The following is a 24875-nucleotide window of genomic DNA, read 5'->3' as shown; positions in this document are numbered from 1 at the left end:
TGTCCTCCCGCCATCTTTTTTTTTTTTTTGTGGTGAAACTGAAATATCGGGGTTTTAAGAAAGTTTCATTAGACATAATAAATTTCAAAATTAGCCTAAAGAAAGTCCCAGGAAGGTTAAAGGCCCCAAGGAGGAATTTTACTGTAGCCCAGAACTGTTTATTCCTTAACAAATAGTCCAGTTTTCTTTGAGGATTCATTAGATGGGGCTCTGTTTTTTAGAAACACTAGAAAATCTGTCATTCCTCCAGGGCAACATCAACAATTTGAGTTGCTATGATATGTTGGTTCAGATATGGAGTTTATTTTAAGAGATTGTATAATATCATTAGTCAGCTTCTGACAGTGCTGATCTTATGAAACAGCACACACATAGTTGATAAAGTAATTAATTAGACTGTAAAGTCAAGGACAAGGTTTTATGTCTGTTTTATAAATGTGACCTAGTGTTTCCCTGAAAATCACTTCACTACATCACTATATATTCCTGCAGAGACAAAAACCACATGTTTCTTTGTGAATTTGTCTGACTCCTATTTTTCTTTATATTTTAATGCTGATGCTTTATATGAAATTATTTGGACTAAGTGAGCTCTACATTTGGCCAAGAGGCATAAGCAAAAATTCTGATAGCAGAAGAGAGTGAAAACATTGAGAATGTGAATATGAGTTTAGAGAAGAGAAGGCTTATAGTATGCAAGTAGACTTTATGATTGGACTAGAGAAAGTATATTGGGTAATAGTTGGAAAAAAGGTTGTAAATGACAGGTGGAAGTAGAGCAGCCTTAAATTGATGTAATGGGAAACAGAAAACCATGATTTCTTAATGAATGGGGTGTGTGGTAATTTTTATTGAGGTGAGCCTGATGGAAGAATGCACATTAGATTTTGTGAGGAGAGGCTGGAGAGAGAGAGATGCCAGCAGTATTTGGCGTTTTTGTAGGTAGAATATGGTAAGACCTTGTATTACCTGAGACATTGAGACAAGTCTTAAGATGGAAGAAAAATCCTTTGAAAGATAATACATTTTTTTTTGGTATTTTAGTGAAAGATTGACATAGAGAATCAGGGTGATGGAAGAATTAAACATGTCTAGGAGAATAGTGGTATTATTGATGAAATATAATGGCTTGGCTAGTCAAGTCAGCAACATAGAGAATTTATAGTTTGCCAGGGAATACTGTGTTAATATAGTGACCCCAGGAGACTCAGTCCAGGGTGGAAGACAGACAAGCAAGCAGACACTTGTAGTAAAAGTGCTGTGATTGAGGCAAGTATCAAGTAGTATGACTACATAAAAAGGGGGCAAATAGAAGAGCTGAGAAAATAATTAGGAAAGCTTCTTAGAAGAAGCGCAATCCAATCTTTGAAACACAGGCAAGAACTGACTGGATAAGGAAGATACTATAGCTAGTGCTGTAGGTAGGAGAGGCAGGGGAGTAGGGGGAATGTGTGGAGTGAAGTCTAAGTATTTATTTGTTAAAGATGATGGAGTGTTAAATGTATTGTATTAAGGAGATTTGACTTTATTCCCTAGGGATGATCATTCAAGAAAGATTAGTTCATTTATTGATATGCCACCTTTTTATTGAGGGATCAATTGTATGATAAGTACCACTCAGAAATTCTGCATTTGAAGATAGACATAGATTTAAAAGTCATTAAGTAGGTTGAAGCCATGTGATAGGATGAGTTATTAAAGGTGTGCAAAGAAGAAAGAACCATGGATTAAATAAAATCCATGGATAAAATAGATAAAACCATGATTTATTGGGGGATTGGACATCCGTTAGTTAGATCTAGTTTTGAACCAATAATCTGTCTTCTGGGAGAGTTTCTTGCACTGTAGGAGGAACCATTCTTCAATAATGTTGACTTAGAAGGTGCATTTACTTAGAATCATTGACAGATTAATGAGTATCAGATTTATGATTTGTGTACCCCTTAAAAACCCAGAATAAGGAGGAAAGGGGAACACATGAGAGAGGAACGATGACTGTTTCACTCTCCCCTGCCCTGTGACCACATGCTTCTTTGAGAAAACCTGTTTGTTCTGCCAAGACTTATATTTCTAAGAGATGTCTTACTTTCAGGAGAAAAAAGGCAAAATAAGGAACCAGAAGCTGAGTGGGTGAAAATATAAAGGCTTTTTCCTCTTAAAAGATGAATTTTAAGGCAAGAAATAATGCAAGTGACTGTGGTTGCTGTAGAAATAAAATTTACTTCTGAAACTTACTCTGTTATGGAGAGATCAGTTTAACCAAAGAGTAAATTAAGCTCAGTTTTGTCTTCTTTGTATTTATGTTTAGAATCTGACCTTAGTAAGAAATGGAAAATATTTTCAATAAAATCAATTTGGAAAAGTTAATTTCTTAGGATGTGCTGAGAATGGAACAATGTTTTTAATGTTTTTAGATATGGGAAGGTAATCACCTTGTCATTTAGCCTTATATTTCTTTGGTTATTAATGTTTCAGTTCAGTTCAGTCACTCAGTCATGTCCGACTCTTTGTGACCCCATGAACCGCAGCACGCCAGGCTTCCCTGTCCATCACTAACTCTCAGAGTTCACCCAAACTCATGTCCATTGAGTCGATGGTGCCATCCAACCATATCATCCTCTGTTGTCCCCTTCTCCTCCTGCCCCCAATCCCTCCCAGCACTGGGGTCTTTTCAAATGAGTCAGCTCTTCACATCAGGTGACCAAAGTTTTGAAGTTTCAGCTTCAACATCAGTCCTTCCAATGAACACCCAAGATTGATCTCCTTTAGGATGGACTAGTTGGATCTCCTTTGCAGTCCAAGGGACTCTCAAGAGTCTTCTCCAACACCACAGTTCAAAAGCATCAATTCTTCTGTGCTCAGCTTTCTTTATAGTCCAACTCTCACATCCATACATGACTATTGGAAAAACCATAGCCTTGACTAGACAGACCTTTGTTGACAAAGTAATGTCTCTGCTTTTTAATCTGCTGTCTAGGTTGATCATAACTTACCTTCCAAGGAGTAAGCACCTTTTAATTTCATGACTGCAAGCACCATCTGCAGTGATTGTGGAGCCCCCCAAAATAAAGTCAGCCACTGTTTCCACTGTTTCCCCATCTATTTGCCATGAAGTGATGGGGCCAGATGCCATGATCATAGTTTTCTGAATGTTGAGCTTTAAGCCAACTTTTTCACTCTCCTTTTTCACTTTCATCCAGAGGTTCTTTAGTTCTTCTTCACTTTCTGCCATAAGGGTGGTGTCATCTGCGTATCTGAGGTTATTGATATTTTTCCCGGCAATCTTGATTCCAGCTTGTGCTTCTTCCAGCCCAGCATTTCTCATGATTTACTGTGGAATTATTCTGTGTCAGACACTGTTCTAGGAAATATAAGGAACATAACTCATTGTCCCTATGCTTGAGGCATGCGTGTGCTCAGTCATGTCAGACTCTCTGTACAGACCCATGGACTAGAGCCCACCAGTCTCCTCTGCCCATGGAATTTTTCAGGCAGGAATACGGGAATGGGTTGCTATTTCCTCCTCCAGGAGTCTTCCCTGATCCAAGAACCAAACCCATGTCTCTTGCAGCTCCTTCACTGGCAGATTCTTTACCACAGAGCCACAGATTCTTTACCTGGGAAGCCCTACACTTGAGGAGTCCACACTAACTTGAAAAAAACAAATAATTAGAATGTGATGTGATAATTTTGATAACATGAGATCAATATTTTGAGAGAATGAGATTTTATAAGTTTCAGCAATAAGGTGGTACTTTAAGTGAGTTTTGAATGATAAACATACATTTAGAGAGTAAGAGGTCAGTCTTAAATGTCAATTATGAAGAAATGTATAAAACCCTTCAATGTGACTTGGAAAGTGGGGAGATTGCTTGATTAGGGGATATTCTATAAATCCATAGTTGATGAAAGTGGCTTTTGGCCAAAGCAAAAAGGAAAATTAATTATGTAGGAAATGAATCAGAGGTCAGTAGATAAAAGAGGTATTTCCAAACAGGGCATCTCGTTTTGGGCATGGAGATGGAGATTAGAAGGTTAATTGAATAGGGCAGGAAACCGTAAGTGAAACCAACAAATTAGAAGATAACATTTGAGACCAGTATCTGGAATAGCATTGATTTAGATTTTACATATGATTCGGTTTTTTTTTTGTCCTAGATATCTGATAATAAAAGGAGTAGGTGTGTTGAAAGAGACAAGGGTGTGGACTCCCCTGGTGGCTCAGATGGTAAAGCATCTGCCTACAATGTGGGAGACCTGGGTTCAGTCTCTAGGTTGGGAAGACCTCCTGGAGAAGGAAATGGCAACCCACTCCAGTGTTCTGGCCTGGAAAATCCCATGAATGGAGGAGTCTGGTAGGCTACAGTCCATGGGGTTGCAAAGAGTTGGACACGACTGAGCGACTTCACTCACTTTTCACTTCGGGAATAGCATTCATTTAGATTTTACATATGATTAGGTTTTATTTGTTTATCATAGATATCTGGTAATAGAAGGAGCAGGTGTGTTTAAAGAGACAAAGGTGTGGTAGAAAGCAGGGTTGTGGATGGAATGGGTTTTTTTATTAACTGCGGTAGGGAGGAAAAATACATTGGGGGACAAGTGAAGGAAAGATAAGAATTTTGGTTGAAATATATTGAGTGTGAGGTGCCTGTGTAATATCTATAAATAAATATAAATATTGAAACATAAATGTCCTGTTTACTCCATTGTGAAATCAGAATGATATATTTTGCCCTCCCTATTCCATAAAGATGTAAGGCCTTCAAATAGAAATGAAATAGCCTTGAAAAATAGAAAACAATGTACAATGGAAGAAAAGTTCTTTATGTTATATTTGTTTGGTCCACATTTTCTAAGGAAGAATGATAGGGAAAGCTAATAATAAATTATTTATGCATTTTAACCACTTTACTGGGCCAGACTTTACCTGAAGAGCCACAATGTCATTTGAGTGTAAGAACTTAGTACTTATATAAAGACATGTTTAACTTCTTTTTCAATGTATACTGCATCTTCCAAGAGTAAATTCTAATGGGGTTTGATAAAGATATTACAGATATTTATTTTTATTATTTTGGTTTATATTAGGGTGGAAGTTAATGGATGTCTTCTAAAGTAGCTTGGGAAACAAACAAAGTATCACTGATGGAAGGAGCCTCAATTCTCTACTCAGAAGGTCTTTATTGTGTTTGTGTGTGTGTGTGTGTGTGTGTGTGTGTGTGTATAAAATGAGTTTTGTTTTTTAAATAAAAATCATCTTTATTTGCTGTAGTTGTCGATTATATGCATCTTAACTACGGTAGCTTCTAGACCAAGGCAAGTGTTATACTCTTTCCTTTTGCTGTTTAGGTGTTCCTGTGGTAGTTAATTTCAGAAGAGGAGTTAAATTTCATGGAGCATACTACCTCTGCTCAATTCCAGTCAGATTCTAATGGTGCTGCTGAAAAGCTGTGTTAGCGTTATAAGAGAATGTCCTCCAGACCCCAGGAAATGTAGGACAGGCCTCATAATAGGACCATGACCCACATATCAGGCAAGAACATGCTCTGAAGGCTGTGTCACAAAGCAGTAATTGGGTTTGGCTCAGTTATAAAAAAGTCCTATTAGAGGTTTTTTGTTTTTGTTTTCAAGAGTAAGGGGGCAACTTAATCTTGACAACAACAACTTAATCTTGAGTTCCTCTGAAGAAAAAAAATTACTGTTAATTTTAGGATGTCAATTTCTTTGCCATAATCTTATTTTTTTGAATGTTGAGTTTTAAGCCAGCTTTTTCAATCTCTTCTTTCACCTTCATCAAGAGACTCTTTAGTTCCTCTGCTTTCAGCCATAAGGGTGGTGTCATCTACATATCTGAGGTTATTGATAGTTCTCCTGGCAGTCTTGATTCCAGCTTGTGCTTCATCCAGCCCAGCATTTTGCGTGATGGGCTCTGAATATAAGTTAAATAAACAAGGTGACAATATATAGCCTTGATGTACTCCTTTCCCAATTTTGAACCAGTCTGTTGTTCCATGTTCGGATTTGTTGCTTCTTGACTGGGATCCTGGTTTCACAGGATGCAGGTAAGGTAGTCTGGTATTCCCATCTCTGTAAGAATTTTCCAGTTTGTGTGATCCACACAGTCAAAGGCTTTGGTGTAGTCAATAAGGCAGAAGTAGATGTTTCACTGGAATTCTCTAGCTTTTTCTATGATCTAACAGTCTTGGCAATTTGATCTCTGCTTCCTCTGCTTTTTTCTAAATCCAGCTTGTATATATGGAAGTTCTCGGTTCATGTACTCTTGAGGCCTAGCTTGGAAGATTTTGTGCATGACCTTGCTAGCATGTGAAAGAGTACAATTATGTGGTAGTTTGAACATTCTTTGGCATTGGCCTTCTTTGAGATTGGAATGAAAACTGATATTTTCCAGTCCTGTGGCCACTTCTGAGTTTTCCAAATTTGCTGGCATATTGAATGCAGCACTTTAAGAGCATCATCTTTTAGGATTTGAGATTGCTCAGATGGAATTCTATCACTTCCACTAGCTTTGATTATAGTGATGCTCCCTAATAAGGCCTGCTTGACTTTGCATTCTAGGATGTCTGGCTCTAGGTGAGTAATCATACCAACAAGGTTATCCAGGTCATTTAGATTTTTTTGTATAGTTCTTCCATATATTTTTACTACCTCTTCTTAATATCTTCTGCTTCTGTTAAGTCCATACCATCTCTGTCCTTTATTGTGCCTACTTTTGTATTTTGCATGAAATGTTCCCTTGGTATCACTTGCTCCTTGGAAGAAAAGCTTTGACAAATCTAGACAGCTTATTAAAAAGCAGAGACATTACTTTGCCTGCCAAGGTCTGTATAGTCAAAGCTACGGTTTTTCCAGTAGTCATGTATGGATGTGAGATTTGGACCATAAAGATGGCTGAATGCCAAATCATTGATGCTTTTGAACTATAGTCTTGGATAAGACTCTTGAGAGTCCCTTGAGCTGCAAGGAGATCAAACCAGTCAATCCTAAAGGAAATCAACTCTGAATATTCATTGGAAGTACTGATGATGAAACTGAAGCTCCAATACTTTGGCCACCTGATACAAAGAGCTGACTCATTAGAGAAGACCCTGATGCTAGGAAAGATTGAAAGCAGGAAGAGAAGGGAACGACAGAGGATGAGATGGTTGGATGGCATCACTGACTCAATATACAAATTCCCAGAGTTTGAGCAAGCTCTGGGAGATGGTGAAGGACAGGGAAGCCTGCGTGCTGAAGTCCATGTGATTGCAAAGTGTTGGATGCAACTGAGGAACTGAACAACAAATAACTTAGGGATGTAGCTTGTTACTGAAGTACGTAGATGAGTGTGATTTACCAGCAGATTTCTTGCAGCTCTCTTCCTGAGAACGAGTTCATATTGACCATATTGCTTCATATCTATAACTACGAGTGATGTTTTAAGATGGTTAGCATTATGAAAGTACTAGGAATGCATGACAAGGTACAACTTTATGTTCTTTTTATATTATTTTCAAGTCATGTTCAATAATAATAATTTATACTTGTAAAACTTATATAGCAATCAGTGAACTGAGCTTCAAAGAGGATATGTTTTCTGTGAGTTAGTTTGATATTTTGGAGACAAGGCAGACTGCAAACATGATTAAATTCTTCTAAACCCGATGAAGAGGGATATCACATAATTTTCAGGTATGATTCAGAAAAAGTCAGCCTGGTAAAGTCAGTTTGCAGAGGATTTCCTTCTGATTGGTTATGTGGTAAACACTTTTCTGTTCTTTGTTCAAGAGATTGCCATCCATGGAGTTCATCATTTATAGTTATTAACTAAAAGTTTGGTGAAGTTGGTCTTTCCTCCACAAGCTAATGTTTTCATTGTGTTTTTTTCTGGTAGAAGTTCAACAATTCAACAGAACACATTTTATTAAGCTCAGGACCTTTTCTGAAGTGTCATTGATTATGACAAACTATCAGCTAAGAGATTTATGCTGATCTTACTCAATTTTAGAAACAAATCATTCCATGATCTAGATTTTAGTGTGGATACAGCCCACTAAACTGAATGATATGCAGTGCCTCTGAGCCTTTCTAGAATTGATTGTTTGTAGCTATGAGAAATCCGAGATTAAGGCTTTGTGTCATCCTACAGCATCTAAGTTTTAATTACTGTTCCTTGTGTATTGTGCTAGGTAGACCACTTTATAGTAGCTTTTCTCATGGTCCACTTATCGTGTGATGATGGAGAGGAAAAATATGCTTTATCTATAAACTGAGATTATTTTATATTGTCATATAAGAACTCAAATTGTACATTTAGTAAAGTGCACAATCATACCTACCTTGTTAAATTAGCAAGATGCCATTTTTAAATTTATTTATTTTTAATTAAAGGATAATTGCTTTACAGTATTATGTTGATTTCTACCAAAAGGGTGCCACTTTTTATTCTTTTTTAAAAGTATACATATTTTTAGAAAGCTTGGCTTTTAGAAACTATACAGTGTTGATGATTTTTTGTATTTGTTCTAACTTGAAGGGATACTTTTAATTTTGCTGACAGTTGCATTCAGATTTAGCTTTTGCAGAAAAAATTTGGTACTCCTGAGTGCTAAGGAGATGAGATAGGGTTTTTTAAAAATCTATTTAAGGAAATAAAGCTAAGGGATTATTACATATAAAATTTACCTTAGTAGAAAAGCAACTGGTTTCATTTGTTGATGAACATAAGTACAATTTTATATTTATACTTTTAAAATGATTCTTGTTTGAAATATTTGTACTTTTGATAGTAACTTTCAGATCTGAAGACTATTTTCTTGATAGTACTAAGAATTGACTTTATGAAAATAAGATTTCATCAGAGAAAATACTTTGAATTATAAAGATTAAGTATATATATATATATGGTGATAGGAACCATAGATAGAGATTTTGAGTTCATGATAAATCTTATCACAACCTTATCACTATATGAAATGTTGCATATGGGCACTTATTATTTTCTTTTTCTTTTTTATCTCTACATATTGGTAATGCTCTAACACACTGTCATTTTCTGAATGCATAGATGTAAGTGCAGGTGCAGGTAGTAAGTATTATGATTCAAGTACCACAAAAACAAATGTCACACAAACACAGTCAGGCCATGATCATATTATTATTTAAATGACATAGACGTTTGTTAATGATCTGGTTAATTCAGAAAAATACCAGTTATACAGTTTACTTAGAATTAAAACTTTCTGAGCTTGGATTTCTTTGCTGATTGAATAACAAGTATGATTTTAAAATAGTCAGTGTTTTCCCTCATAAAATTTATTTGTTGGACATTAAAAAAAAAACAGTGATTAGAGTAAGTTCTTATTTATTTCAGGCACAAACTGATAATTTATTAAGAAAACACTTTTAAACTAAGTGTTTAATGCAAATCACATTTTTAAACCTATATTACCCCCAATGTAGTGACAGTAGTAAAATCTGTGCCTGCTCTAGCAGCACATACACTATAATTGGATATGGCGATGAACTCTTCCATAGAAAACAATAAAGTGCTTTACAAGCTGTACATCTCACAAAAAAGCTGTGAACATCCAGGTTTTGAATTTAAATGATATTATATTACATTATTTCTTTGAAAGTAATGGAGACCCAGATATCCACTAGAGGCCATCTACAAAAAGTTCATTCATTTCTGAAATTGACTTTCTTCATACAAACTCTTGATGTACAAAATATTGACTGAATATTTTTGTAGTGTGTGTACAATGACAAGTGAGTCCCCTAAATTTTCTAACTCTCAAAAGCAGAGGAGAACATATGTAAATGTTTCAAAGAGAAGACAGCATTGCAAAAGAACACAGAATGGTCATTAAATCATGCTAATATCTTTTTGTAGGTTAAAAAAATAAACTGTTAAATTTTAACAATTTCAAGATTGAGTTTTCATCCTAAAATTTTAATGGTAAGATATTTGAGAATGATATTTTACTTGTGACATTTGAAATGAATTACTCTTAAGAATTATTTCTTTATACAATGCCTTATCTGATTTATTATATCCTTACTTCACAAAGGAAATGATGATATTATGTATATGTGAAACTAAACATTTACAACAATTTAAGTTATATATTGTTTATTATAGAATATACTTTTTTAAACCCACACTGGTTTCCATAAAACTGCCTTAAGTATGTAGAAAGTACATCCAAACACAGTGACATGTTTCATATATATTGATTATATGTTTTTGGTGTTATTAACATAAGATATTATTAAAGCTCTGTTTTTTTGGTTACACCACTTCAGCACACAATGAATCAGGGCAACAAGGGGTTGTCTTCCCATCTTCTGTTCTGAATTGATTATTTAAACATTTAACTTGGGCAACTCCCAAGTTTTCCCACAATTTTCTTTTGTACAAATCTTGCCAACAGCTCTTCAGAATTTATAAGTCTAGATGACATTACAAAAATTTAATTTTAAGAGTTTTCATATGTGCTTCATGTACTTTTAGAATCTGGCATAAGGAGTTAATTATTGCCAGTTTTATGTAAAATTTAAGTTAAAACATTAATATACTCAATTATATAAGAACAAAATTTGAATGTGTAATAAATGAGTAGAATCAAGTCCAGTTGTGACCAAGCTGCATCTTTGCAAGCAACTATATGTGTTGCTTCCAGTGGAGTGAACAGAGCAGCTCATCCTTACGGAGTCAGTTTTAGGATTCCATGTCAGTGATCCAATAAACTTGGGGTAAAATAAAGACTCTATGTAAGAGATCTGGTTTGATTTTCTTTTTAGTTTATAATGCTTATGTAAAGGAGTAGGTTGAGAAGATACTTCTTTCTTGACCACTCTTGAAAAGTGACCTATAATGATTACTGAGATTAAACTTCAGTGTATTTTGTAAAAAAATATTACTTACTTTCACAGAAGTGAAGAGATACAATTGCACAATGGTGGTTACAATGGTAGAAATACGTATTGCCGATAAAGTGTTAGCAAGAGATTTAAAAATGACTGTACAGCACCGCATCAGAGAATTGTATAACAGCAAAATGATTAATATTATTTTCTCATATAAATAAGATCTTTAAATCTGTTTTAGAAATAAATGAGGGGAAAGTGTTTTCTCCCCTAATTTCTACCAAAATATTTTCTGATGTGGAGCAAAACACAGTAAAAAATGACAGATAAAAAAAAAAAAGACATTCATGCATTTAAGCCACCATTAATCTCTGACTCTAATATAAGGCAGATCATTAATCTTTTGTAAAAGTATGACTTTAGCCACTTAAGCTCTTTTTAGTGCTTTTTATGACAAGGACATGATAGGCCTTGTAAATTAAGTTAAGATGTGTTTCCAACAGGTTAATTTATATAAGTTCAGATGTTTTTTGAAACACCAACTTTATAATAAAAAAATGCTTTGGAGAAATGATGAACATTATAATAAAGAGGAAACAGAAGGGGTCCTATAGAGTTGATCACAAATGACACTGTTTAGATTGATGACAACAAATTATATTTGCTTATGTGTCATCCTCAGTCTTAATGATGTGGAAAAGGGTGACATTGAATAGGACCTGGTGACCATTGTTCCAGGCATAAAGAGCTCTATCTCTTGCATTGTAGTCAAGCATGGATATGTGAAAGTATTGGTTATGAAAGGGAATGTCCGTGTACTCATATGTGGAGGTTTTGGTGGAATAGGAATAATACACCTTGGCTCCCGTTAAGTGGGAGTTGGTGACATACAGTGTCCCACAGATCATGAAGGATTCCCCTGCACTTCTCTTGGGATAGCCAGTGTTCCAGCTCTTCATCACCTCCAGTGTATCTTGGTTAAGTTGGCTGATGACAATATTGCCTGCATTCTGGTTAGTTGCATACACAGCCCACAGCCCGATTTCATCAGCCATTAAGTCGATGTCAGAGAACCCACCCCATGTGTAAGGGTAAACGTTGTGAAAACCAGCATATTCCAGGCTTCGTTGGGCAAGTACTCTCCCCATATCAAAGCTGTATTTGATGATGATGTTACTCTGATACTTGTTAAAATAGAGTGAGCCATTGTAGACGACATGGTTAGTTCCTGCCCACTTGAAAGGGAGGTTGTATGTTCTTGATTCAGCGCCACTGACAAAGTCAGCAATTGATTTGTACTCACGGACAATTTTATTGTTGGTATAACTGTCCATGTACCAGACCTGGAAAAAAGGGGGAAAATGGAATAATTAAATTATATACTTTTTTGAGAATTCCAAAATAAAGACACTAAGAATTAGGACATATTAATATTGTCATGCTCTGGAATGTTCTCTTTCTACTTATCTGCTGCAGTGTGATAGTACTGCAGACTGACAAAAAACAGTGGCATGGCCTACATGGAAAGGAATAATGTAATGCCTTGAAGCTGATTTGCTTTTTTGTCCTTTCTTTAGTTGTTTTTAAAGTTTTCGATCATTTGGTGCTTATCACTGAGTGAACCATATATCAATGCAAAACACATCACTTTGTTCATTTACCTGATCAACTTGATTAGTGATAATTGCAAAAATCATCACATTTGGGAAAATTTGTTTATTCCTTCCCTTGCTCTGAAAAATATATGGTCTAATTTTGTACATTCAACTTATTTTCCTTTTATGGATACCACAGAACCTTCTAGTAATAATTGTTCATTGGATCAGCCTATAGGTACAATCACCTTTTAATGAAATAATTTTACTAACTAAGCTACTAAACTTAATTGGATATAATTTGTTTGGATATAACTCTTGAGAATCCTAATGCATACTGAATTCAGTAATAGAACGTTAATAGAGCCACAGTATGTTTCTAATATGTTGATTTTCTTAATACGGATATTGCCAGATACCCTTAAAGTTTCAGCACTGTTTTCTTTAAAATTACCCCTAGATTCTAGGAATATATGGCTTGTTTAGTGAATTGGTTAACTCTTGAGATTTTTACTTATTTAGTGTTTTTTTCTTTTTTTTAACACTAAGGAACAAATTATAGAAGGAGTATACGGAGAATTTTGTCCACTTATAATTAGCCATTTAAAAGCATAAAACAGATCCAAAACCAGTAAAAATTAGGCTCACTATACTGATAAATTATAGGATAGAACATTTTACTAAAGTGAGTTTGCCATATATCTGTGGATATGTTAATATTATCAAGCTGAAGATATTTGCAAACAGTATAGTACTTTTCAAGTAGAAATTGATGTCCTTGAGAACAAGTGAATAGTCTAGTAGATGTAAAATTTAATAAAACATAATTCTAAGCAGAGGCATTTGAGGAAGCAACATACCCTGTTATTTTTCTCGGATGCTAAAGGGTCTGTCATCCAAGCACCAAACCGGGTCCCGGATGTCTTGATTGTAACTGGGCCTGTGATTTTCATCAGTTTGCCACAGGCTGAAAATAGAGTAATATAAACATGTTGGGTGAAAGCGGCCAATGATTTCAACACACATATTTACACCAACAGCAAAGAAATGAATCCTAAAACAAAACAAAGAGAATTAATATCACTTATTCTAAATAAATGATCATTCATGTTGGGTGCTAAGATTTAACTATAATTTGACTCACAAGTAGTGGCCTTTTCAGTGCTGTAAATCCAAAGTGTGGAGTTTTAAAATGGGAAATTATTCCTATAATCTGGACAGGAATAAATGAAGAAAGTGATTATCATTTTACCAATTCAACTGCTGAATCAGATAGTTAAACTATCCATGGACCTGTTTACCTGATCTTCAGCTCAGCTTCCCCTTACCTGACCCTCTCTCCTCATGCTTTGAGACTTTGGACTACTTTTGTAAGCCAGAAAGAATTCTATAAGCTGATTTTCAGTTTCTACTGGTAAATGAGGAACTCCTGTGAAAGTTCTTTTTATAGGATATAATAATAAAGCTGTAATCACAGTCTGCCTGAAGTTTTGAAGGGTAAAACGCCTTTAGGTCTGGTAGAGCAGCCCTAAGCTTTCGTACAAGGGAAAAAAAATCCCTCAAAAGTCAAGCCCCCAGACCCTGTAGTCCCACTCCATGAAAGGTACAGAGTATCAATTGATATAATAAATGATAAAAATTAATGACTTTGTTGAAAAATTATACTTTTTATCACTCTAGTTATGAATAAAATCTTAGGAAGAGCTTGGACATCTTAAGTGCCAAAGTCTAAACCAAAAAGGAACCCAGGCATTTTGTGAATTTTTTTTTTAACAGCAAAATTTAAAAGTGATTTATCATACACATTCTGAGTGTCTATCAATTTTGACTTTGGTCTAAACAAAGAAATATTATTTCCTATCCATTTGTATCACTTTTTCCTTTCTGTTCTTTTTTTCCACTTAAAAAATTGTTCTATATGGCCCATGCTGTTTATCCACCTCTGCCTGTCCTTAGAATTGATAAAATTCTCCTTAGTACCTGTTGGTTCCTGTGTGTTTGGAAAGAAAAGAATAGATCCCCAAAGCAAATAAAGGGCAAAACTAATTGTAGCTTAGGGCTTATCTTGGCTAATTTTTCTCTATGTATGTTCCTCATAAGAATAATTTATAAGTGGCAGAATACTAAGCATGCAGCTAGAAAGATGATAAATAATAACATTATATTTTGTTCTATTACTTCACTGATAACTACACAGTAAATAATCTTCAGCTTTTTATAAAGTCTAAGCTGAAGATATTTCTTTTTTTTTTGAGAAAACTCGATGTGATAGCATCTTTGTACATTTTATATAAATGAATTACTTTATAATTTCCCAAGACTGGATAAACTGAGCCAATCAGAAGTCGAGTGGTATTATCTATATTTAATAGCAAGATCGTTGGTTAAACCTATTAGCTCAAGATGGTATAAACTCATGAACAGTATGTGAATAAAACAGTATCAGTTTGGACTAGAAAAAGGTAAATATTTTTAAAGGCACAGATGATAAGTGCATGAAAATTTAAAGTATAAGTACATTGAGATAGATAGAAAGACATCCCTTTTACTAAGAAAACACCACAAAGTAAAATATGTGGCTTCCTCCTTAGGCATGAACAATAAATTATTTCATTGAACAAAATATAAATATTAAATGTAGGTGAAATATGAAAAGTAACTGACATAAGATGATAGTGCTTTTATTGCCTTTGTTTTGTAATATCTCATCAAAATGATGGTAAAGGAGTAAAATGTGGGGGCGGGGGTCAAAGCAAAGAGAATGGTACAAAAGCCATGAGTGGAGAAGAAATTTTTAAGAAATTTCTAGAAAGCAGAAAGTGATGGAGAGTGGTTCATTAATTAAAGGTGTAGGATTAAATGAGATGCAGTCATGTCTATGCGAAGGAGATAAGAGCTGAGGGTGGAGCTGCTCTGCTTTGAAGAAAAGTAAGGGACTCAGCCTCTAAGAGCACTCAAAATGGCAGTGCAGGAAGTCCTGAACTCACCTTTTTCAATGGATACAGCAAATCTGCAACTCCATGTGGAGTAGTTCCAATGGAGTATTATTCCCTCGGAAAGGGATCTGAAAGCTGAGTGAACAGAGCCTCCACAACAAAGGGTAAGAGGACAGCACTGAGATGGGTAGAAGAGGCAGAGGTGGGACTCTTGACAAGGGAAAAACAAAGCACCAGATTAAAAAGTTCATGGGCCATCGGTGAAGAGGATCCACCTCCTGATCTTTAAGCATCTTCTGGAGGTGTGTAAAGCAATTGGGATACTACCTGTGGACTAAGACACCGGTGGGAGCAATTTTGCAATCTCAGGCCACCTTGCCGAGAGCAGTGCTGGTGGTTGCCATCTTGAAGTTCTTCCTCTAATCTGTTAGTGCCAGTGGGTGCAGGGAAGGTGACTGTTGCTTTTCACTCTAGCCATGCACACACAATATTGAATTATAATTTAAAAAGTTAATATAGTTGCAAAAATTTAAAAGTGGGCATTAAAAAAGCAAGTCACATATATATACTGCCTACTGAAAAATCATTCCCAGATTTTTATTTGCCATGCTTCCTTGCAGGTCTTGGAAGTAGTTGGAAATTGAAGATGCAAATAGTCTCCAGATTTGGAAGCTGTGAATACTCTGCATTTTAATTTTATTTCAGTACTGTAAGCACTAGATTAAATTCGTGTTGTCTAAACTTCTTGCTCTGTTTTACAATTAATAATGCAATCTCTCTCTCTTCAGTTTTTTTATCTTAAAAAGGTAGAATCCATAATATGAATTTTAACATTCATCAGTCACTTCATATAAGTGTTAAGATAAGCTAGTAAGTGATAATATTGGTTAATACATTTGCAGGAGCTTTACTAAAAGGTACTGGTCATGTGATTCCAGTAGAATTGTTTTTTGTTTCAGAATAGTAGGTGATTATGACTTTGGAAGAATATGCACCTATTGAATATCTATTCTCTATAGAAGGAATAATTAGTTTAAAATGTCTCAAAAAACATCTTTCAAAGGTGAATAACATTTCATGATCATTAAAAAAGAAGATACAAAGAATCTCAGATGCCAGTTTAAATTAGTTCTGGAGATAGATCAATATAATGTTCCAAATATGAAACATAAATGTAAGATAATGTTCATCCCCACAAAACTTTATAACCAGAGAAAATGAACAAATGGTAATACAATCAGTAATAAATTATGATGTTGGACTGTTTTAATACTGAAAGTGAATAGAGATTTTGTAGTTATAAAGTTTAATATAACATTTTGGATGGACAGACCATAAAGTTAAACCTCAAACTGGGGTTTTTAACCTGTCTTCTCAGCAAAATTGACCCGGTTGCCATAGGTGGCCTCCAGTGCCTGAAGACTTGGACAAAGCAAGAAGATGCAAAGCTCATATTTCCTTCAGTCATATGCATACTTTAGATGTTAAGTTGTTTTCTGGGTTTAAATGATCTTCTGAATAACTTATATTGACATAACTTTAATGTCAATTGAGTTGGACAGCTTACTAAAGTTTGCATAAGAATGCTCTTTGGGACTAGGATTCTCACCATGAATCTTATGAATCAACATTTCTAGAAACTGATAACACTTTGGTGGTTTGGGGTATCTTGGCTTCTGAAGCGTTTGGCTCTAACCCAGCATTGTATCTATATGGCAAAGAGATACTGCTAAGCCTTATAGTGTTTAGACCAGGAATTAACAAAGAAATTGCACCAGAGGTTAAAAGCTTCCAAACCTCAATTAAAAATGACTTTGCTTTCCTCTAGCAGCAGTAGTATTTTTCTCTGAAATATGGTAGAGGGTGAAATAAATAGTTAATGATTTAAATGTGAAATAAGTATTTTTGAACAACCATTTACTGAGAATTTACTATGTACCAGGACTGTGCTAGATACTGAGGGTATAAGGTGAACAGGAAGACAAAATAGGTTCATATGTTCTAGCTTCTCAAAATATGATTGTTTACATGATATCCTTTCTGTTCCTCTTCTTTTCCTTTTTTGAATTCCACTGGCAAGAAAAGTTAAGTAGAGTTTATTTCAGGCCAAAACTATTTGGAGAAAAAAAGATGTAGCATTGAGTGCACTAAATAGCTGTTGATGATAAATAAAATTTATAGAAGTTCAGCCCTGGGTACTGAACTATATAATAACACTTCTTTCATTAACACAGACTTCTTAAATACTAGAAATTTATCTCATTTTAAGCCACATTACTTGTACTATTCTTCAAAACATACCCATGAATGGTCAAACATAGAAACAAGCAGATTCAACTAATCTCCCATGTTTTGTTTTCTATAAAAAATCAAGGTGAGAGTCTTGAAAGGATAAGTTTAGTGGAGTTATATTTCTTATTATGTCTAACTACATTTGATAAGGGTAGTGGTCTTATCTGTGTGGAAATAACTTATGTCTTTTATTTAGTAAATCAGTATGAATTTACAAACATTTAACTCTGGGAGATTTCAGTGAATAGGTTTTTAAGTTAGATGAAAAGCATTTTCAATATATGCCTGCGAAACTGTGTTAGCTCTGGTTTCAAATAAAAATGTTTTGTATCTAGTCTGGCAAGGGAAGATCCTGTGAATACTTCAGAACTTTGTGTTTTGTGTACTTGGATTTTTCTCAGTATATCCTTCTCCGTCATGTTGCTCCATGTCTATTACCCAATGCCTGTCTCCTCTCTCCTTAGTGATTCACAATGTGCAGTGTCAGAGTTTGTCTTTCTTGTACCATCTGGAATTTGAGCTCAGCCCACCACAAGTCTTAACCCCAAAGTGGCAGCCTTTCAGTAAACCAGTTTTTGTAGTATTAATGTAAAAAGTACACTTGAAGTGAAGAATTCACTTTTTTGTTTTGTTGGACAAAGCTAGTGGAGGTGATGGAATTCCAGTTGAGCTATTCCAAATCCTAAAAGATGATGCTGTGAAAGTGCTGCACTCATATGCCAGCAAATCTGGAAAATTGAGCAGTGGCCACAGGACTGGAAAAGGTCAGCTTTCATCCCAATCTCAAAGAAAGGCAATGACAAAGAATGCTCAAACAACCACACAGTTGCACTTGTCTCACAGGCTAGCAAAGTAATGCTCAAAATTCTCCAAGCCAGGCTTCAACAGTATGTGAACCATGAACTTTCATGTGTTTAAGCTGGATTTAGAAAAGGCACAGGAACCACAGATCAAATTGCCAACATCCATTGGATCATTGAAAAAGCAAGAGAGATCAAGATGCCAAAGCCTTTGACTATGTGGATCACAACAAATTATGGAAAATTCTTCAAGAGATGGGAATACCAGAGCTCCTTACTGTCTCCTGAGAAATCTGTATGCAGGTCAAGAAGCAACGGTTAGAACTAGAGATGGAACAACAGACTGGTTCCAAATTGGGAAAGGAATATGTCAAGGCTGTATATTGTTACCCTGCTTATTTGACTTATATGCAGAGTACATCATGCGAAATGCTGGGCTGGATGAATCACTAGCTGGAATCAAGATTGCCTTGCCTGCAGAAATATCAGTAACCTCAGGGTCTTTTTCAGTGAGTCAGTTCTTCACATATCTGAGGTTGGATGGCATCACCTTTGCGATGGACATGAGTTTGAGTAAGCTCTGGGAATTGGTGATGGACAGGGAAGCCTGGCATGCTGCCGTCCATGGGATTGCAAAGAGTTGGACCCAACTGAGCCACTGAACTGAACAGAGAATGATGAGAAAGACATAACACCTCTGTTCTGGTGAAGCTTACATTTTGATGGGAAGAGTGAGAAAATAAATGAAAAATAAGCAACCTAGCTAATAGATCAGATAGGAATAAATTTAGTGTATATTTAAGTAGAATAATTTGATAAAGAGGGACAGGGGAACTGCTTTAGATGGGTGGGTAGGGAATACCTTTCAAAGAAGGTGATGTTTAATTTGGGATCTAATTGACAAGGAGGAAGCTATGGATCCTTGAAGAGAGATATGTTTAGACAGTGAGTCAACTAGAGGAAGGCAGGATTCTAAAGTAATTGGAGGCATGGTTTAAGAAATCTGCCTGGATTTGAATTCTGATTTTATCACTCACTCCCTGGGGGTCTTGAACAGTTTTTAACCTCTCAGTGTCTGGTGGGTAACAGCAATAATAATACCCAACTCAAATAGATATTGGGAGGATTATATAAAAATATATGCCAAGTGTTTTGATTAGTGTTTGATACACAGTTAATTGACTAATAAATGTTAGCCATTATTATAGTTCAATAAATCTTAGCTAATATTATTGTTCTTGCAAAGGAACTGAATTTGAATATGCTTGGTGAATTAAAAGGGAAACTGAATTAAAAATGAAGAAGGCCAGTGTATCCAGAGAAAACTTGGAAAACTAGAAGGTGAGATTGTAGAGGTGAATAGAATAAAGCTTTGCAAAATCACAGTAAGTATTTGAATTTTATTCTAGGTGTAATGGAAAGCTATTGGAGGATTTTAAGACAATGGGAAAGTGACAAAATGTGAGTTGCATTTAAAAAAGATCACTCTAGCTATATGTGGAAAATTAATTGTAGAGGAGATAAAGTGTAGGCAAAGAGACCCATTGAATGTTATCACATTGGGCAGATGAGAGACAATGAAAATGGTAATGAAGACTGGATGAAACATAAGCTGTAATCTAGATTGTCGGGAGAAATATCAATAACCTCAGATATGTAGATGACATCACCCTTATGGCAGAAAGTGAAGAACTAAAGAAACTCTTGATGAAAGTGAAAGAGGAGAGAGAAAAAGTTCACTTAAAACTCAATATTCAGAAAACTAAGATCATGGCATCTGGTCCCATCACTTCATGGCAAATAGATGGGAAACAATGGAAATAGTGATAGACTTTATTTTGGGGGGCTTGAAAATCACTGCAGATGGTGACTGCAGCCATGAAATTAAAAGGTGCTTACTCCTTGGAAGAAAAGTTATAACCAACTTAGACAGCATATTAAAAAGCAGAGACATTACTTTGCCAACAAAGTAATGTCCAGTCAAAGCTCTGGTTTTTCCAGTAGTCATGCATGGATGTGAGAATTGGACTATAAAGAAAGCTGAGCACCGAATTGATGCTTGTGAACTGTGGTGTTGGAGAAGACTCTTCAGAATCCCTTGGACAGCAAGGAGATCCAACCAGTCCATCCTATTTCCTATTCAGGAAATTAGTCCTGAATATTAATTGGGAGGACTGATGCTGAAGCCGAAACTCCAATACTTTGGCCACCTGATGCAAAGAACTGACTCATTTGAAAAGAGCCTCATGCTGGGAAAGATTGAAGGCGGGAGGAGAAGGGGATGGCAGAGGATGAAATGGTTGGATGGCATCACCAACTCAATGAACATGAGTTTGAGCAAACTCCAGGTGTTGGTGATGGATAGGGAGGACTGGCGTGCTGCAGTCCTTTGGGCCGCAAGGAGTCGGATATGACTGTGCAACTGAACTGAATGAAGATGAAGAAAAGTAGATGTATTTAGGTTATATGTATTTTTTTCTTTCTTGGATAAAGTCAATAGGACCAGGCTTTGGATTATATGTTAGAATGAGAAGTAAAAAGAGAAATTAAAGAAAATCTCAAATTGAAAAATAATTGAGATATTGGCTTGTTCAAATGGTCAGATTATAGGGTCATTTACTCAGATTAAATGCTCAAGAAGGAATGGGTTTGGAAACAAAACTCAATAATTCTGTATGGGTTATTTTATGTTGTTTCACGACTATTAATCTTACCAGAGGAGAGGTAGAGATGACAGTATACAAATCTAGATAGCAGAGACCCTTCTGAGACAGTTTTCAGAGTCTTCACACTGATATTAGTGAAAGCCAGAGCCTTGGAGAGAGGGCACACACAAAGAAGAGGAAAGCATACAGAACAGAGTTCTGGAAAATCACAGTATTTATCGCACCTAGTAAAGGAGCCCAATGAGAAGCTATGAATGGAATAGGGAAAATAGTGTAGTGTTAAGAAATCCTAAAGAAGAACATGTTTTAAGGATGACGTACTGACCTCAGGGGAATACAGAAATTGTTCAGAAATAATCAAAGAAATGATCATAGAATTTAGCAGCAAGAAATCATTCATGATTGGAAGAATCAAATGAAGAGAATGTTGAGATCAGAAGCTGAGTCAGCGTTGGTTTTGAAAAGACTGTAAACTAAAGCAGGAGCTAGAAAAGATTATTTTAACTAAGAAGCAGAGAAAAGAGGGTGGAGAAATATGAGGTTATGGGAAAATTTTGTTACTCTAACATTTGGTGCTGATGTTAGTCTTGTTGCTTAATAAAGATTTGTTTGCCTTTATAAATAATCTAGTACAGAAGGAGAAACTGATAATACAAATGGAAAAAATGAATTTCATAAGCAGATGATAGTTCAATCTGTTTATTAACTATGCCACTACCTTTTTATGGTTTTGCTGTCATTTGTCTCTGTTCTTACTTCCACAGTTTCTCAGGAAATGTTCTTGTGCAGTGTATTTCATCCAGGTTAGTATCCTGAGGTGAGTGATAGCAGATCTGGTTTCTGAGTCATAATATTAAATCATCATGTAATATTGGATAATGTACTTATTCTCCAGGATGGAGTTTTCTCATCTCTGAGATGCAAGTTCTGAAGCTTAACATTTTGTTGCTTTAACTAAGGGGGCATGGAATGGATAGATGCTTCTCTTAGTTGTTAGATTCCTAAGCTAACGTTCATCTTGTCAAGTAAAATTAATAAATTAAAGTTGCAGTAATTTATAAAAGCTGGCTGATTTTTTAGTTATAATTTGTGGTAGTATTAAGTAAACACAGGTATTCTCAGTCTGACTGAGCATAGAAGTTACAAAGTAAAATAAAAAATAAAAGTCGTTTCTGTTTCTTGGTTCCCCCAAACTGGCTTTTACTCAAAAAAACATTATCTTTCCCACTTTTCTCTCACTTTCTATGAGGACAAAGGAAGCCAGACAGAAAGGATAATTTCCCAAAATGCCTGGAAGATAAATGTTCTTGCAAAAGTGATTGGCATAGAAAAAAGTTAGAAGTCTTGCTTCATTGATTTTCTTCTGCTATGCTCTTCTGTCTGCTGTGAGACACATGAAAATATTAGCATTTTATACTGTTCTACATATGCATGGTTTTGTATGTTCAGAAAATACACTGAATGGGTAGTTGGAAAAAGTAACCATTTTAATACTCTGAGGATTTTGAGACATTAATTTTTTTATGATCAGTTGCAATCCATATTTATCAGTAAGCAGTTCCAGAAAAGATATCATTTGGGATTCCACAGGAACATCAGTTGTTTGGATCAATGAAGCATAAAAACCATCTGTCTTTTTGTTTATTTCTTTAATATATAATTGTACTTTGTAATATCCTGGACTAGTAGCTCAGGCTTTGAATCCTAAGGCCATGACCATATAAATAAATGGAGTGGCAAATATGTTTATGACTGAATGTTATTTCTTTTTACTTAAGGCCATTGGAGAACTCATGTAGCAAGAAGTAGAAATGATTTGATCTTTGAAGTCTGTTTATTAAAGCTGCTTAAGTTTGTATGCACCATACATTGGATAGTAAAATCTGTTTATATTTATATCATTTAACCCTTTATTTGCATGTCTAATCTCACCAACTGTGCTGCTGAAGAAAGATTAGGGGATAAGAATGGACATATAGATGCTGTATTGCATGGCTTAGAATGAGTTTTCAGTGGGTGTCTGGTAAATGGGATCAAGAATAACATGTGTCTAAATACCTCCACTTTCCAAAATTAACAGAATTTTACTCTTAAATTATTTTAAAAACTTCCTGAACTTTTTCTGAGCTAAAGCTTATATTATGCATGCCTCTTTAAGGAGAAACCTATTTAATATCCAAACTGAATGCAGCAGAATTTTATCATGAAAACCAGTAATTTGGCAATTCACGCTTGCCTCTGAAAACATAAGTTTTATATTGTTAAAAGGCTTATAATTTAGTTGCAATCTAGAAAAATGTAAGACATAGAAAGAAAGATAAATAATAAAGAATTTATGGTAGAACAAAATATATAAAGTACCCCCAAAATGTCCTAAAATCACTAGGGCTTCAGGGTTCCAGCAGAATGAATCATCAAGTTCATGGACACTAGAGAAGTTGCATTCTGTATTATAATTTTGAATTTTACAAAGAATCAGTTCAGTTCAGTCACTCATTCAAGTCCGACTCTTTGCAACCCCATGGACTGTAGCATGCTAGGATTCCCTGTGCATCACCAATTCCCGGAGTTTACTCAAACTCATGTCCAATGAATCAGTGATGCCATCCAACCATCTCTTCCTCTGTCATCCCCATCTCCTCCCATCTTCAAATTTCCCAGCATCAGGGTCTTTTCCTGTGAGTCAGTTCTTTGCATCAGGTAGTCCAAGTATTGGAGTTTCAGCTTCAGCGTCAGTCCTCCCAATTAATATTCAGGACTTATTTCCTTTAGGATGGACTGATTGGATCTCCTTGCAGTCCAAGGGACTCTCAAGAGTCTTCTCCAACACCACAGTTCAAAAACATCAATTCTTCAGCACTCAGCTTTCTTTATAGTCCACCTCTCGCATCCATACATGACTACTGGAAAAGTTGTAGCTTTGACTAGACAGACTTTTGTTGGCAAAGTAGTGTTTCTGCTTTTTAATATGCTGTCTAGGTTGGTCATAGCTTTTCTTCCAAGGAGGAAGCGTCTTTTAATTTCATGGCTGCAGTTACCATCTGCAGTGATTTTGGAGCCCCCCCAAAGTAAAATCTCTCACTGTTTCCATTGTCTCCCTGTCTATTTGCCATGAAGTGATGGGACCAGATGCCATGATCTTAGTTTTCTGAATGTTGAGTTTTAAGCCAAGTTTTTCACTCTTCTCTTTCACTTAGGAAGAATAGGACTTAGGAAGTGCTGTTCTTCACAGTGAAAAGTGCTATTCTTCACTTAGGAAGAATAGGACTCCTTAATAAATGTGAAAGTGAAATCACTCAGTCATGTCTGACTCTTTGTGACCCTATGGACACATGGGTCCTTCCAGGCTCCTCCGTCCATGGGATTTTCCAGGCAAGAGTACTGGAGTGGATTGCCATTTCCTTCTCCAAGGAATCTTCCTGACCCAGGGCTCAAACCAGGGTCTCCCACCTTGTAGGCAGATGTTTTACTGTCCAAACCATCAGATAAGTTCTCAATTTAATTTGAGGAGGTATTCTTATAAATTTCTCCCATTAAATCTCCAAGTTAAATCTCACTCTTCATCCCAGGCACCCAGTTTGACTTTTATGTTAATTCTTCCTTTCACTGAGATTTTTACTGTCTCTTGCTTTAAGTGGTAAGTGGAGCCAAATATCAGGTATTCTGAATGAAATACTACATTACCCTTGAAATAACAGATGGCAACAAAAACCA

The 24875-nt window shown here is 35.6% G+C and overlaps 1 protein-coding gene across 3 annotated transcripts in view; it reads right to left on the bottom strand.

Annotated features, from left to right (window-relative positions):
• Positions 1 to 9141: 9141 nt before the first annotated feature.
• The window catches only part of OLFM3 (olfactomedin 3), a 197191-nt gene continuing 181457 nt past the window's right edge, over positions 9142 to 24875 (bottom strand). For all 3 annotated transcript variants that reach the window (XM_020906097.2, XM_020906099.2, XM_020906096.2), the window contains 2 exons: positions 13328 to 13434; positions 9142 to 12215 (listed from right to left, as the gene is read on the bottom strand). In XM_020906097.2, the coding sequence (XP_020761756.1) occupies positions 11538 to 12215; positions 13328 to 13434 (785 nt within the window). In that variant the 3' untranslated portion in view covers positions 9142 to 11537. The remainder of the gene's footprint in view (positions 12216 to 13327; positions 13435 to 24875) is intronic.

Source organism: Odocoileus virginianus, chromosome 5 (assembly GCF_023699985.2).
Source record: "Odocoileus virginianus isolate 20LAN1187 ecotype Illinois chromosome 5, Ovbor_1.2, whole genome shotgun sequence".
Taxonomy (NCBI): Eukaryota; Metazoa; Chordata; class Mammalia; order Artiodactyla; family Cervidae; genus Odocoileus; species Odocoileus virginianus.
Note: the sequence above shows the minus strand (reverse complement) of the source record. Positions and strands in the feature narration are given on the sequence as shown.